This window comes from Pan troglodytes, chromosome 11, assembly GCF_028858775.2.
Source record: "Pan troglodytes isolate AG18354 chromosome 11, NHGRI_mPanTro3-v2.0_pri, whole genome shotgun sequence".
NCBI classification, from domain to species: domain Eukaryota; kingdom Metazoa; phylum Chordata; class Mammalia; order Primates; family Hominidae; genus Pan; species Pan troglodytes.
This window is the reverse complement of record NC_072409.2, coordinates 17,859,219-17,876,157: the sequence shown is the minus strand read 5'-3', so window position 1 is coordinate 17,876,157 and position 16,939 is coordinate 17,859,219. Positions and strand designations below refer to the sequence as shown.

General features: G+C 44.7%; 1 protein-coding gene across 16 annotated transcripts in view; it reads right to left on the bottom strand.

Annotated features, from left to right (window-relative positions):
- CDK5RAP2 (CDK5 regulatory subunit associated protein 2) overlaps positions 1 to 15,210 on the bottom strand; it is a 189,363-nt gene extending 174,153 nt beyond the window's left edge. For 9 of the 16 annotated variants that reach the window (XM_016960336.4, XM_016960345.4, XM_016960344.4 and 6 more), the window contains exons 1-3: positions 14,568 to 15,210; positions 6,630 to 6,697; positions 2,980 to 3,047 (exon numbers count right to left, since the gene is read on the bottom strand). In XM_016960336.4, the coding sequence (XP_016815825.3) occupies positions 2,980 to 3,047; positions 6,630 to 6,697; positions 14,568 to 14,626 (195 nt within the window). In that variant the 5' untranslated portion in view covers positions 14,627 to 15,210. 16 annotated transcript variants of the gene reach the window in all.
- Positions 15,211 to 16,939: the final 1,729 nt, after the last annotated feature.

The following is a 16,939-nucleotide window of genomic DNA, read 5'->3' as shown; positions in this document are numbered from 1 at the left end:
TTTTAACTCATCACCTTACCACCAGCCTTGCTCCCCTCCAAACTCTTCTCCTCATAGTCACCAGCCTGGTAAGCTTTTGAAAGCACAATTCTGGTCATTTCCCTCCCCAGATTAAAATCCATTGCTGGTTCCCTTTCATCTTCAGGACAAAAACCAAACAAAGCAGTGTAACATTCAAGAACCTGCAGGAGCTGGCCCCTGCCTGCTTCAATGGCCTCACTTCTCTCCACTCCCCTCACACAGCCTCCTTCCAGCCGGTAAGTTCAGGGAACTTACAGCTCTCTGAACACATCAAACCCTGTCATGCCTCTCTCTACATTTGCACATGTGAGTCCTTGTGCCTGGGATGCTCCCTAGCTCTCCCCACTTGACCAAACCGTACCTGTCCCTGATGACCCAACTCAGGCAACATCTCCTCCAGAGGCTTCTCTGAACCCCGAGTCATAGCCCCTCCTCTGTGGCCCCACAGCACCCTAGACTTACCTCTGTCCCTGCACTATTTTCCTATCCATCTTCCCAATCAGACTGTAAGCCTCTGGACAGGGGGACTTACCTGGTCTTAATCCACTGCAGATTCCCCCTGGCAGAGAGCCTGGCACAGTGGCAAATATTAAAAAATGTTTATTAAATGGATGAACTCTGAGGAAAACCAGAAGGTGACCTATGTGTTGCCAGCTCCCAACTAAATGCAACTCCTGATGGTTAGGTATCAATCATCTGAGACTGGAATAGGACGAATCATGAGTTTCCACTTTAAACCCAAAGTATCTCAGCCCCCTCCTTAATATGCATGCTCTTAAAATTAGCTTTAGGTGCCAAGAGCATTTCCTATAAGCATTCCACAGAAAGTTCAGACTACCACTACATACAGATCATGCATTTTGTAACTCAGGCCAAATGAAAAATTTCAGTGATTCATAAAGACCTGAAAGGGAGACATCAAGAACAGTGTGGCCATTTCAATTCCGGCTGCAGAATTTGCTCTTGAAAATGCTACAATAAAAAATATTAATGCCATAAAAACCTAACAGCAACCAAAGGACTATAGTCATAAAGAAAAAAACATAAATCCTAAAACATGTTGGCATAGAAGGCTCTCCCTCACCTTCAAGTAAAACAGGATTTAGGTCATCAAGAACACATCTGAACAAGGGGAACTTGAATCACATGGCGGAGTGGAAAAAAATAACAGTAATTATAACAATAACAGTAAGAAAAGGAAGAAGCAGTCATGGCAAACACATAGAATGTACTCTGTGCTTTGCAAATATTCACTCATTCAATCCTCCTAACAACCCTATGACGTAGGTACTGTTATCATGCCCATTGTTAAAATGAGGGAAGTACAGAGAGGTTAAGTGACCGGCCACAGGGCACCCAGGAGAAGTGGACAAACAAGCAGCCTGGCTCCAGAAGCCAATGGGCCTTAAGCAGCACAGACTGCCTCTGAGAACAATTTTGCCACATCATATCCCTGGGCCTCAGTTTCTCCTATATATAATAAAGAGGGTTGTGTTCAATTCTAGGATTCCTCTCAGTTCAATAAGCAGATAAAAGATGTGAAACCAAAATTCTAATATTCTGTGAAATTTTCCAATTTAGAAATAAAATGTAAAACAGTGCCCTTCAAAAATGAAATAACTATCTTGCAGAACCGCTTTAATATTAAAGTAACATATACAAAGAGCTTAGCACTTAAAGTACCCAGCTCAGAGCAAGAGCTCAATAAACAGTAGCTGTTATTACTCTTATGATAAAACAGGAACAACCATTTAATAGTAGAGCATATTTTAATTATACACGATGTAGAATAATCAAATCTCATTCGTTTGAGGCCCCAGACCCCACAGCATAGATCGAGTTGTACAGCTGAAATTATAACAACCCAAAGCTCGGAAATTACTTGTTTCCATTAGAGATCTGACAAGTCATTTCTTCAATTGGTCACTGGTGGTTTGCAGATAACTATTAGCAGTAATGAGTATTCTAAATTAAATCCAGAGACAGCACTGCTCTGTTCTGTAAAGACAACTGGGGAGAAAGAAACATAATTGTGCAATGTCCTTCTCTCTGTGTCCTCCATCTTCTCTCTGTTAAGTATCTCTTGTGTCTTGCATAGTATGGATTTCATTTGCTTACAAATGAAGAAGGGTCTAATTCTTCCCGTGATAAATGAGAGCACTGAACAGGTAACTTGTTAAAGAGAATTGGAATTGGGAAAATAAGCTTATTTTCCTGTTACTTGACAACAAACCCCCTCTGCTAATAAATGAAAGACACAATGCTGGAAGACATCAAGCATTGAAGCCAAATCTATCACCAAGTAATCCATTCTCAGAAAGAAAACTACACAGTACTAGGTACAGGCTACTCACATTTCATTCAACAGCAACAAAGATAAAGGCTACAAAATGCAAGGGGAGGCACAATGCAGTGGAAAGAATAATGGCTTTGGAATTAATAAAAACCTGGATTCAAATCCCAACTCTGACACTTACGTATTATATGACCATAAACAAGTCTCTCCTAGTCTTAAGATTCCTAACCTGTAAAATGGGAATGATACAAAATATCTCAAAGGTTGCAGTGAGCATCAAATAGGGGACCATAAATAACGTGCCTTATAGTAACAGTAAGGCCTTTGACAAATGTTAGCTCCCCTCAACTGTGCAACATGCGAACATCCTCATCTTTAGGACACCAGAAAGACACCAAACTTGAAAACCAAAGTTGAAAACCAAAAGTTTCACCCAAAGTTGAAAACTGCTGATCCCGTCAGAACCTATATTTGGCCCTTGTATAAAGGGCTGACTGCATGTGTACGTAAAAGTCTCACAGAAGATGTCCATGAGACATGGCACCCCCCTGCCTCTGGCATCACCGAACTTAGATCTCAAGAAACACAGCTTTCCTGGGTCTGGCTGGACAGTGGCAGCAGACACAATTTGTTGGGGACAGTTATTTGGTATTTCCACTTACATTTTCAAAGTCCTTCATGTTCCGTGCTCTGGTAGGAGACACTGTTTCTTCTGACACATTTGGGAGCACTGTAAAAAGGTAAAATAGAGGAAAACGTCACAGCATGCAAACTGCCCAGTGTTCCTATTGGGGAATAGAGCACAGAGAGGAAAACAACACGAACTGCTTCCACAGTACACGCGGCTGGTACTTGCTGTCTGTTGTGATTTACTGATTTTACTCCAGGGAAAGCTCTAAACCATTAATTTACAAATTACTTAAACTAACCCCAAAGTAACAATGTGCACATCAGAGGATGAACCCAGCAAACGCATCAGGCATTTTGCAAAGCAGACTGTCCTGATATGTACTTCCTTATTTCATGAAATTACCTTACTGAACAGAGTGTCATCTTCTCATGTCAGTAATTACAACAAAGCACATCTAACTGACTTGACAGCAGGGTTTGGCAAACTTTTTCTTTAAACGCCAGACAATATTTTAGGCTTTGTGGGCCATACACAAAGCCTAAAATCTGTCACAACTACTCAAATCCTCTGTTGTCACACAAAAACAGCCACAAACAATCCATAAACAAAGTGGTTGTGTTCCAATAAAAGTTTATTTTCAAAAGCAAGCAGTGGACCGGAAACTGCTGACCTGTTTTAAAGACTATGGCAATACCCAAATCTCTCCGCAGCATCTTTAACTGAACAAACATGTATTACACACCTACTCGGTGCCAAGCCCCATCCTGCATGCTGAGGAAACAATGGTGAAGGAGACACTAATCCTGCATCCAAGAGGTTCCCTACAGAGTGAGCAGGATGGAGATCTAAACTAACTGTTACCAGGCTGAATAAAGCCCGTGGCACTTTGTAGGTGTTCAGTAAATGTGTGCTGAGTGAGTAAGTTCATTCTTTCAAAATATATGCACTGAGAATCCACTTTGTGCTAGGCCCCTTTCTAGATGTGGAAACATCAGGAAACAAATAAATGCAGCCGATAGTCTAGAGGGAGGAAACACAATAAACAAAACAAAAGGACAACTGCATAATATGTTAAAAGGTGATAAATGCTATGGAGAAAAATAAAGTAGATAAGGATAGGAAATAGGAGGCATGGGGTGAGGACTGCCATTTTAGGTAAGGTGGTTAAGGAAGGTCTCAATGAGAAGGTGACATCTGGGCAGACTTGAAGAGAAAGGACCAGTTACCTGGGGGAGAATTCTCCACGTTCAGGGAGAAGCCTGAGATGGAAGCACGGTCCCCAGTGGGTCTGGGGAACAGTCAAGAAGCCAATAGGCTGGAGCTCAATAAACAAAGGGGGATCGCAGGACAGGAGGTGAGAGAGGTAAACAGGGACAGACTATACGGTTTTTAGGCTCTTCTAAGGACTCTGAGGAGCTGCTGGAAGGTTTGCAGCTAAGGAGTAAGATGATTCGACTTAGGTTTCTACAGGCTCCCTCTGGCTGCCTTTCTGAGAACAGACTGTAAGGGGCTTAGGAGAGAAACAGGGAAACCAGTTAGGAGAATATTGGGATAATCTAGGCCGCAGATCGTGGTGGGTTGGAGTAGGATGGAAGGAGTATAGGTGGGTGAGAACTAGTCTGATTCCGATACTTTAAAAGTAGCCAACAGGAATAAATGAAATGAGATGAGATGAAGTGAAATACACATTGTTGAGAGAGGAAAGTACACCTTAGTCAGCCTGGGGAGAGCCAAAAAGGGTGGTGAGCTTTGAGCTGAGTCTTAAAGAGGGAGCAAGGAGGCACCGGGCAGATGAGGAACAAAAGGAAGGAGAGACAGCCCAGGCAAAAGCACAGAGGCGGGAGTGGGCATGGTGTTTGGAAACCACTTAGCAGAAAAGAGGCTAAGGAGTGGGCAGGGCAGACTGTGAAAGGCACGCTAGTTTGTTTTCCTGTTCCTCAAACGGGCCATGCCCTCACCTGTGTCTGGGATGCTCATCCCCTCCTTTTTCCTTACCTACATCTGACTTATTCAGGTCTCTGCTCCAATATCAATTTCTTGGGAAACTCTAGCCTGACCCACCTCCACACCAGAGGAAATCTCCCTTTAATCCCCTCTCACAGCACTTGATACATCTTTGCTCCTGACACTGACCATACAAATTCTCATAAGGGTTTGTCTGTCTTCTCAGCTTAACAGTAACCACATTTGAGGTTGAATTTTAGCACTGAGCCCAGAGTCTGGCATGAAGCAAATGTATACTATCGGCTAAATTAAGAAATAGGCTGGCCAGGCACGGTGGCTCATGCCTGTAATCCCAGCACTTTGGGAGGCTGCAGCAGGTGGATCACCTGAGGTCAGAAGTTCGAGACCAGCCTGGCCAACGTGGTGAACTCCGTCTCTACTAAAAATACAAAAATTAGCTGGGCGTGGTGGCGCATGCCTGTAATCCCAGCTACTCGGGAGGCTGAGGCAGAAGAATTGCTTGAACCCAGGAGGCGGAGGTTGCGGTGAGCCGAGATCGCACCACTGCACTCCAGCCTGGGCAACAGAGCGAGACTCCATCTCAAATCAGACTTCTTGGACTTTGCATTTAAAGTAAAAGTTGCCAATGAGTGCAGTGGCTCATGCCTGTAATCCCAGCACTTCGGGAAGCTGACGCAGGTGCATCGCTTGAGTCCAGGAATTCGAGACCAGCCTGGGCAACATGGCAAAACTGTCCTACAAAAAATACAAAAATTAGCCGGGTGTCGTGGCGCACGCCTGTAGTCCCAGATACTAGGGAGACTGAGATGGAGAATCGCTTGAGTCCAAAAGGTCAAGGCTGCAGTGTGCGTGATCGCACCTCTGCACTCCCAGCCTGGGTGACAGGGCAAGACCCTGTCTCAAAAAAATAAAAAGTAAAAATAAAGTAAAAGTTAATAGGTTCCTCAGGAAAACATGAAGGTGCCCTGTAAGTTAAGGGATTTTCCAGAAATAAACCTTGGGACTCTTTTCCTGTCTGCTCCAAAATCTCCCTCCTTTTGCACATATCTCAGCACTGTGGAGAAGAGAAAAAAAAAAAACAAGTCAAAATATCTTAGAGATATTGTGCAAAAACTAGCACTACCCACAGAGACGCTTAAGCATTCACTTTTTTCAAAAATAAAAATTATGAAGAATGCTTAGCTAGACCCAAACTGCAGTCTCCTCATAATCCAGCTTAAACACAATATGCTACTTATTTACTCAGAGCCGTCTCCTGTGGTCTAACCAGCTATTTGTCTCCAAAGGGCAGGCCCGTGTAGGAATGCGGGGCCTCAGCCGGCAAGCAGGATCCAGCAGCCTGCCAGGAAGGCCTTGGCACGCTAGAGTCCAGATGGCAGCACTCCTGGGCCTCCAGCCACTGGCCTAGCCGCCAATTCAATGTCCAGCCTCCATGCAGTTGTTCAGTTCAGCAAACGCTCACTGAATCCCTATAGCTTTAGTAGCAACAAATGAAACTCATGAAGTATGGCCAAAAGGACAACAATTCCTCTAGTCCAGTGTTTATGTAAGGAGGTGGAAAGCAAATCAATACATACAAAAAATACTGAGCACCTACTGTGTGCCAGTTCAGGGAAGCCTCTGGGCCCCAGAGATATGAAAGCTCAAGATGCTCACAGTCCAATGTCTACTTTCCTTGTTCTTTACTCAAGAGAATACCTGGTTTTGTGTACTTACCACCATTTCCCAACCCAGCATTGGGGTTGATGTCATCCAGGTCATCTGGTACACTGGGAACAAGGCCACTAGGAGAGAACACATGAGATAAGAGATGAGCTAATGTTTGAACAACAGAGACTGTTAAGACCGTCTGGACTGCACATGACAATCATCCCATGGCCAGGAGGGATGCACACAGCTGGGCTACTATGTGGCATGAAGCACAGAGGTTAAGAACTCAGGCTTTGGGGCTGAGTTCCAGCTCCAACACTTGATAGCTGAGTGACCTTCAGTAACATCATTCATTCAGTCATACATCAAATGTTCTGTGTGCCAAATATGTGCTAGTGGCAGAGGCACTGTGACAAGTACAAGATACTCATGTTTCTGAGTCTCACCCTCTTAATCTGGTACATGAGGATACCATGCCCTCCCTGTAAAAATTAAATTCGTTCATGTATATAAACACAAAGCACATAGTAAGTATTCAGTAAACGGCAACTATTGTTGTTGTTACTATTATCATTATGACTACTAATATGCCTATCACCACCTCTGGGAATCAGACACCAATTCAGATGTTTTAAGAATGTCAAACAATGCAAAATTCACTGATCCAAGAAGTTGTCTTGGTTGAATTACATAAATAAATTCAGTGAGGATCTGGAGACACTGACAGAAAACTAACCCATAATAGGAGGTGTGGTGTGATACAAAAGACACTACCCTGATCTATTCTAAGCTCTGCCATGTATCTCTCTGAGCCTCACTTTCTTTAGCTGTAAAATGAGAACAGCAGCTACCTCACAGAGTAACTGGCAATTAAACAAGATACTGCAAGGTACCAGTATATTGTGGGTACTCCACAAATGGGAGCAAAATATCATGTCGCCTTGAAACCTACAGTGCTTTACAATTTATAAAAGATTTACCATCATTAGAATTGCCTAATTCCCTGAGGGTGCACACATTTTTCAAAGGAAGGCCCCAAGGCCCAGACAATTTTACTGTCCTAGCCAGGGTCACATGGCGGTTCTGTGGAGAGCCAGGTCCAGAAGCCAGGTCTTTTATGTCCAGCCCCCACGAATACTTCCCTATCCCACACTGTAAAGTAGGAGTTGATGGAAACTCAGCTTGACTTCTTGGCAATTTGCTCTTTCCATGCCTCTAAATCCAAATTCATTGTGCTCCTAGGATAATTTTGCCTGACCACCAAACTTTGGAGTTGGAATGTACCTTCAAGATCAAAAACAGGCAAAAAATTGGAAATATCATAAAATTCCAACATCAAGAAAATGATCACAAAAAAATGTGTCCGGGCTGGGTGCAGTGACTCATGCCTATAATCCCAGTATTTTGGGAGGCCAAGGCTGGTGCATCACTTGAGATCAGGAGTTCGAGACCAGCCTGGCCAACATGGTAAAACCCCATCTCTAATAAAAATACAAAAATTAGCCGGGCATTGTGGCAGGTGCCTGTAGTCCTAGCTACTTGAGAGGCTGAGGCAGGAGAATCACTTGAACCCAGGAGGCAGGGGTTGAAGTGAGCTGAGATCACGCCACTGCACTCAAGCCTGGGTGATAGAGTGAGACTCCATCTCAAAAAAAAAATTTTTTTTTAAATGTGTCCCCTGTAAAGGTAAATGAAAAAACATAAACAGAATATGTCCTCAATTATGAAAACAAATATATACAGTACATAAATACTGAAGTCACCTCAAGTCCGTTTTGTAAATAGGTGGGCTACAGATATATAACAAGACAAAGGAAATATACTGAAATATTAAAAATCATCATTAGTAGGGAAATGAGAGGTTTTCTTCCTTTTTAATGTTATATAATTCTCAATTTCCTCCAATAAACATCACTAAAAGGACAAAGTCAATTTTCTAAACTGAATTTTAAAAACTAAAATCAAGTTCAACCATCACCTTTTGCAGATGGTGGTCCAGAAGCCCAAGGTCACATACACCAGGTTATTGGCCAAGCTCAGCCTAAGGTCTGGTCCTGCATTCTCAATCTGGGGTTCTCTCCACCAGAGCCATTACATTAACTCCCACTGGCTAAAACTGCCCATGAATAACTCAAGCCAAGATCAATCACAGCTGAAAAGTACCTAGCAAACAAAGCCAAAGATTCTGGTCTTAGACAAGCTTCCTACAGGCAAACACTGAAGTTTGAAAAATGACATCTGACATCCCAACTCTTAGACAAAACCACTATGTAATGCAGAAATTTTTGCTTGGATCCTGCCAAATTTCCACTCGGGCTTTACCTACCCACTTTTAAAATGCTATGAATCTGTCATCTGCACCCTCCAGTCAGTTCCAACTACACCTACAGCCGCAAGCAGCTCCCTCTTTCCATTCTAATCATTCACTTGTATTCTTATAATTAAGGCTGGGGCCTCAGGGAGACTCACGAGAAATAACAATGTAAGCAAAACAAAAGGGCTCAGATATGATCTTATTCCACAGATAAGAAGACTGAAACCCAGAAATGGGTTAGGAACTTATTTACTCAAAATCACAAAAGGTTAGTGGCAAAGCCAAGCCCAAAATCCAGGATCCCAGTGTCTTTTCCACTTGCTAGCCTGTGTGTGGACTGCCCAAAGCTCCTATATAAATGTGACACATGGTGGAGTACCAGTTTCCTCACTTGCAAAATAAAGCACAATCTAAGAAACCTGCCCTTGTATGGGGCACCCATGCTGCACAAGCACCACACTCAGCACAGGACAGGCAGCCTTCCCTTTCATCCTCACCCCAGGATTAAAGTCCATTTTCTAAACTGAATGTTTGAAACTAAAATCAGGTTTAATCCTCACTATAGTCTTCCTGCGGCTGGTGGTACTTTTTAATGTTGCCTTTTTTTTTTTTTTTTTTTTTTTTTTTAATGAGGAAACAAAGACCCAAAAGTTAATAGGCTGGAAACTCCAAGCCAGCCTGACTTTAACCCCCTGCTGTGAACCTACACCACCCTGGTACCCCTGACGCCTTCCCGGAGGTTGGGGGTGGCAGGGGTGTGGTGGTGGTTAAGGGCCGAATGGACTGAGGCATAAAATTTCCATCACTCAGCACAGGGTACAGCCATCATAACGACTGTTTTGTTTTGTTTTGGTTTTTTGGAGACTCTCACTCTATCGCCCAGGCTGGAGTGCAGTGGCGTGATCTCAGCTCATTGCAACCTCCACCTTCCGTATTCAAGCGATTCTCGTGCCTCAGCCTCCCAAGTAGCTAGGATTACAGGCATGCACCACCATGCCCGGCTAATTTTTTGTACTTTTAGTAGAGATGGAGATTCACCACGTTGGCCAGGCTGGTCTTGAACTCCTGAGCTCAGGTGACCTGACCGCCTCAGCCTCCCAAAGTGCTAGGATTACAGGCGTGAGCCACCGCGCCCAGCTGTAGCAACTGTTTGCGGATAATTTTTGAGTGATTGAATGGACCTTCACCTGAGCTCCACCACCTCATCCTCCTATCTTGCTCTATTGCTACCGAAAAGGACTGACCTCTTTCTATGCCTACATATGCCAGCAACAATTGTCCACTCAAACCATAAGACCCAAGGGGTCTTATGTCTCCTTGACAAATTGTTTCATGAGAGTCATGGATGAGACCAGACATCACATTCTGACAACGATTACACAAACAAACTCACTTTTGTCTTTTAACAACCCCTTTTTCATTCTATTTTATTCTTAGAGAAAAATACATAAATTTAAAAAAATACAGATAAGCCTAAAGTTCTCCTTGGCTCCTCCTCGCTCCCATCTAGTACCCGCCTAAGAGGTAATCACTGTTTTCAAAAAGACCTATAACTTCCAGATCTTTTTATGTGTTTTTACACAGATAGTTTCAATTTTGCTGCTTAAAAACACATGCAATCAAACAGTATACATCATGCTACAACATCCTTCTTCTACTTAATATGCCCTCAAGATGTTTTCATGACAGTACAAATAGATATGCCTCAAAGTTTTCAACTCCTACAAAGCTTTCTACAGCAGTGTTCTTCAAACTTTACTGACCATGAGCCACAGAAGAAATATTATTACCCTTCATCCTTGAAATGTTTTCTATTCTGTTCTATTTTTCTAAATCCTGGTTGCAACCTACTAAATTGAATTTCATGAGCTACCAACGGGCCACAGTCTGAAAGATACTTTTGAAAGGATGTGTATTTACCCAATCCCCTACTGATGATAATTCAATTTGTTTCCAAGTTTTTCTTTTACATGCAATGTCATATGAATGTCCTTATAAGGTCCCATATGCACAAGTATGAGGATTTCTCTAGAATAGATGACAAGAAGTGGAATTGCTGGGTCAAAATATATTCATGTTTTTTAAATGGACGATGGATTTGAATACACATTTCTCCAAAGAAAGTGTACAAATGGCTAAAAGGCACATGGAAAGATGCTCAACACATCAGTAGCCATTAACATGTAATCAATACCACAATGAGGGCCAGGCAGGGTGGCTCACTCCTGTAATCCCAGCACTTTGGGAGGCCAAGGCGGACAGATCACCTGAGGTCAAGAGTTCGACACCAGCCTGGCCAACATGGTGAAACCCCGTCTCTACTAAAAATATAAAAATTAGCCAAGCATGGTGGCACGTGCCTGTAGTCCCAGCTACTTGGGAGGCTGAGGCACCAGAACCGCTTAAACCCACGAGGCAGAGGTTGCGGTGAGCCGAAATTGCGCCACTGCCCTCCAGCCTGGGCAAGGGAGTGAGACTCTGTCTCAACAACAACAAAAAAAGACCACAATGAGATACCTACCATGTCACACCCAAAGGATGGCTATAATCAAAAGGACAATAAAAATATCAGTGAAGGGCAGGCACAGTGGCTTGTGTCTGTAATCCCAGCTCTTAGCAAAGCAGAGGCAGGAGGATCACTTGAGCCCAGGAATTTAAGACCAGCATGGGTAACAGAGCAAGACTGTCTCTAAAAAAAATTAAAAACAAAAGCCTTAAAAAGGAAAGAAATTCTGACACATACTACAACACGCATGAACCTTGAGGACATAATGCTAAGTTAAATAAACCAGTCACAGAAGGACAAATAGTGTATGATTCTACTTATATGCGACACTTAGAGTAGTCAAAATCATAGAGACAGGCTGGGCGCAATGGCACATAACTATAATCCCAGCACTCTGGGAGGCCGAGGCAGGCACAACACTTGAGGCCAGGAGTTCAAGACCAGCCTGGTCAACCTGGTGAAACCCCGTCTCTACCAAAAGTACAAAAATTAGCCAGGCGTAGTGGGGCATGCCTGTAGTCCCGGCCACTAAGTGGCTGAACCACGAGAATTGCTTGAACTCTGGAGGCGGAGGTTGCAGTGAGCCAAGATCACTCCACTGCACTCCAGCCTGGGCAACAAAGTGAGACCCTGTCTCAAAAAAAAAAAAAAAATCATAGAGACAGAAAGTAGAATGGTGATTGTCAGAGGCTGGGAGAAGAGGGGAATAGGGAGTTACTGTTTTAACAGGGACACAGTTTCTGTTTTGCAAGATGGAGAGTTACGAAGATAGATAGTGGTGACCGTTGAGCAATAATACAAATATATTTAATACAACTGAACCATGCTTTAAAATGGTTAAGATGGAATGTATGCAGTATCTACGTCCTGCAAAGGCAGGGAGATGAGGGAAAGGAGAATATTTGCTGATCTGTTGAGTAGTTACTCTGGGTCAGACACTGAGCTAAACTTTTTAAGATTCATTTTAATCCTTATGCCAACCCTAGGCTTTATACCAACCCCTTTTACAGATGATAAACACCGAGGCTCACAGATGATGAGTGACTTGCCCCAGATCAAGTGGTTGTTAAGTAGCAGAACTGGGATTAAAACCCAGCTAGGCCTGGGACCCCAAAACCCAAGTGTCTGGCCAAAAAGCACTGAAATAAGAATGGCTATCTGAGAGAATAATAATGGAAGTTATGATAACAGCAATAAGCAGCATTAAAAGTATAAAGCAGCAGACTGTGAAGAGCAGATTTATATTTAAAAAATAGTTCTCATGCCGGGCGCGGTGGCTCACGCCTGTAATCCCAGAACTTTGGGAGGCCAAGGAGAGCAGATCACGAGATCAGGAGATGGAGACCATCCTGGCCAACATGGTGAAATCCCGTCTCTACTAAAAATACAAAAATTAGCCACACACGGTGGTGCACTCCTGTAATCCCAGCTACTCCAGAGGCTCAAGCAGGAGAATTGCTTGAATCCGGGAGGCGGAGGTTGAAGTGAGCCGAGATCGCGCCACTGCACTCCAGCCTGGTGACAAAGCAAGACTCCGTCTCAAAAAAATAAATAAATAAAAAATAGTTTTCAAACTGTAGTATAAAAAACTATTGGAGGTGCAAAGGACAATACAGGAGAGAAGCCATACTCCCAATATATTGGGGCAGTGGATGTAAAATAGATAGAAAAGGGCATGATGAAATATCACAGGACCCAATTAGACAGGAACTGCAAAGCATCTTAGTCTGTGCCTCATACATGAAGGTTCTCAATAAACAGAAAAACCATTTGTCCAGGTTTACCCAAGATAGGCCCTGTTTATGTCTGCTGCCCAGGCATAAACATTAATTATTTTCACTTTCCTTTTTTTTTTTTAAAGATAGAGTCTCACTTTGTCACCCAGGCTACAGTGCAGTGGCATGAACACAGCTCACTGCAGCATCAACCTTCCAGGTTCATGCAATCCTCCTGCCTCAGCCTCCCGAGCGACTGGGACTACAAGTGCATGCCACCACGCCTGGCTAATTTTTGTATTTTTTGCAGAGATAGGATTTCACCATGTTGCCCAGGCTGATCTCACACTCCTGAGCTCAAGAAATCGGCCCACCTCGGCCTCCCCAAGGGCTAGGATTACACAGGTGAGCCACCGCACCTGGCTCTTTTCACTCTTAAGTGTTCCAGTTAGCACAATAAATACCATGGTCACCCTTTCAATTAGGATCTGTTGACTAAAAGCAGCAGCTTGTCCATAGTAGAGCTGGATAAACAGTGCAGGTTCTCAGTCAGGGCTCTCCTCCTCTTCCCTCTACTGACTCTCCAACCAGGAGTCCAGGACAACCACAGGGGCCAGCCGTGGAGCAGAGTAGCGCTCTGTTAGGCCTTCCTACCAGACCCCAGCTCCACCAGCAATGGGGAACTCCCACAGTCTCTTGGGGCAGGTCCATGAGAGGCCACTCTTGGCCATTATTCCCTGATTCATATCACCTTTGATGACAGTAGTAATAATGACACTAATGGCAACACAAGATCATTTTTTAAGCACTGATTATGTGGCAGGCACTACATCTGCCAAGCAAATGGCTCGACAGGCATCACCTCTTTTAATCCTCACCCCAACTCTGTTGGGTGGATATTACTAGCCCATTTTACGGATGGGAAAGCCGGTGAAATCACTTTACCAAGGTCACACAGCTAGTCAGTTTACAGGGCTGGATTTTAATCCAGTTTTGTCCAAGGTTCTTAATCATTGCACTCCATTGCCTCCTGGGTGGCCACTATGTGACCCAAAAAGCAAAGTCTGGGCATACCGGCTACACTCTCTCCATAATGAAAACAAACCCTCAAACCAGAATGAACCATCAGGTGCCCTCAAGGTCCCTGTTCTCCACCAATCCCCACTAACGGGATACTCCAAGTGGCCCCACCCTCGTCCTACTCTTTCAGAAAACTCCTTACCTGTTCTTCACACGCTCTACAAAGTACGTGGCGCAATGCTACTGGCAATTGTGGTGCAGGTCGCGGCTCCCAGCCCTCCAGAGTGTCAGCTGGTGGGCCCCCCAGAGACCCTCTCCGAAGGAACCCACCCCACACACTGCCCCTGGCCAGACACCCTCAAGAGCAAACCCCAAGGCCGCGTTAGAGCGAAATCCCACCAGCTGGGACCCCGGCCCGGTTACCACGACCACCAATGCCCCGGCCGCACCTGCAGCCGCTGAGCGTCCCAGGGACGGTGACGTCCTCTTCCAACACCGAGTCCATCATGGATACAGAGGTGGCGACGGCGTTGGTGTCTGTGGCGGCGGCGCCACTAGTACCCCCCGCGGTAGCGACCCGCCGGGCTCCCCGGGTCTCCGCCCCCTCCACCCCAGCTCTTGTTCAGACTCTGGCGGCGCCGCTGGAATTCAAACCACAGACGCCGCCATCTTTCCCGGCGCTTCTTCCTACGGAAATGAGGCGGGGTCACTGAGGCGCACGCAGTGAAGCCGACCAGCTGGCGCCAGAGGACGGGCAGGGAAGCGGGGATAGGTGCCATCTTAACTAAGGGCATAGCATCCGTCCTTAAGCAAGCAAAAATAAGAGACAAAAAAGGCCGGCTGCCATTTTTTGTGAGGGCACTGAGGGAGAGGCGAGGGCGGGTGCCATCTTTGTTGAGGGCCAAAGCGGGCCCTAGTCCGTTAATTTACGCGGGAGATGGAAATGAATACAGCCCCTCAGGAATCCTCAAAGTTCCTAACCTCGTGTTTGCTTTTCAGGAATAATGACCCCAAAACTTTGGGATTTGACCTTAAGTTGAAACTCAGATAACTGAGTGCTGCCTTGCTTTGGAAAAATCCTACGTGCGGAATCTCGAGGCAAACAGTAATTTGCAGACTTAGTTTGAAGCAAATAACTCATTCCCATGAGCCAGTGGTCAACAGCACTCCCACTCCAGTCTCTCACCTATTGGTCTTTTATTACCATTAGGACTCAAAGGCACCTGTGGTCAGAAAACTGAGGGCCAGCAAGAGGAAAGGACTTTCCCAAAGTAATTAAGTATTGACAATGTCTTTCAACTGGAGCTGGGGTCCGCAGCTCCTGCCAACTAGATGAGGGCTCTCTGCGCAACCCTGGCTGCCGTTCTTTTTTTTTTTTTGAAATGGTGCCTCTGTGGCCAGGCTGGAGTGCAGTGGCGCGATCTCAGCTCACTGCAACCTTCACCTCCTGGGTTTAAGCGATTCTTCTGCCTCGGCCTTGCGCCACCACACCTGGGTAATTCTTGTATCTTTAGTAGAGACGGGGTTTCACCATGTTGGCCAGGATGGTCTCAATCTCTTGACCTCGTGATCTGCCCACCCCGGCCTTCCAAAGTGCTGGGATTACAGGCGTGAGCTACAGCACCGGCCCCTTGGCTGCCTTTCTTAAAGCACATAGCAATCACCAAACACTTAGATAATCTTGGCAGAGCTTAAGCAATGAAATTAACCTTCCCCTCCTCAACTCAGTGTTGCTCCTTCCTCTGCAGGCCCTTGTGAAAGCGCCCGATGAAAATAACTTGAAATGGTTGGTGAGTGGATAGATAGTGACTTTCCCAGTAATCTTGAACAATTCCCCTTTCACCCTCAGTTTCCTCATTCTTTTTTTTTTTTTTTTTTTTTTAAATAGAGACAGGGTCTCACTATGTTGCCCAGGCTGGTCTTGAACTCCCGGCCTCAAGCAATCCTCCCACCTTGGCCTCCCAAAGTGCTGGGGTTATAGGCCTGAGCCACTGCACCAGGCCCTCATTCTTCAGTTAAGTAACCAATTATTGATACTTTTCAAAAGAAGCCTTCCCTAGTCATTTAATCTAAATCAAGCCACTTCTTGTATTCTTAGCAATGCAAATTATTCCTTTGTGGCACTTACCATATTTTGCAATTTGTGTGTGTGTGTGTGTGTGTGTGTGTGTGTAAAATCATTTTTTAAATGTCTTTCCTTGCACTAGACTGGAAGCTGCATGGGGCAGGGACTATATTCTGAATTGTTCACTGCTATATCCTCAACACCTAGCACTATGTCTGCCACTCAGCAGCTATTTGAAAATGTATGTTAAATGAATGAATGAATGATTCAATCAATCAGTCTGGAAATAAGGCCAATACCTATCCTGCAAGGTTTTTGTGAGAATAATCAGAGATACTTTTAGGAGCTCGGTCAATAGTAATTCTGTGTATCCCAGATTCATATTCATTCTCTCTCTTTCTCTCTCTCTCTCTGTCTCTCTCTCAGCTTTAGTTAGGCTTCCAAAGCCAACGATTATTTGCCTGTCCCCCTTCTTTCCCTAGATCTTCAACCACACCCAGAATTAGCAATGATAAAAGCATGAAAAAGAGGGAGAGCTTAGCACACCTGGTGCACTGCCTCAGGAACGGGGCAGTCCTTGAAGCCCAGGAACCAATACTCCTTGCCAGTAAGTTCAACCCATGAGATAGGTGTGTCCAAAAGCAGGGAAGTTGGGGTGTCAGGATTCCCACCCTGGCTCTGCCACCAACTCTGTGATCTTTGGCAGATCACTTTTTTTTTTTTTTGAGATGGAGTTTTGCTCTTGTTGCCCAGGCT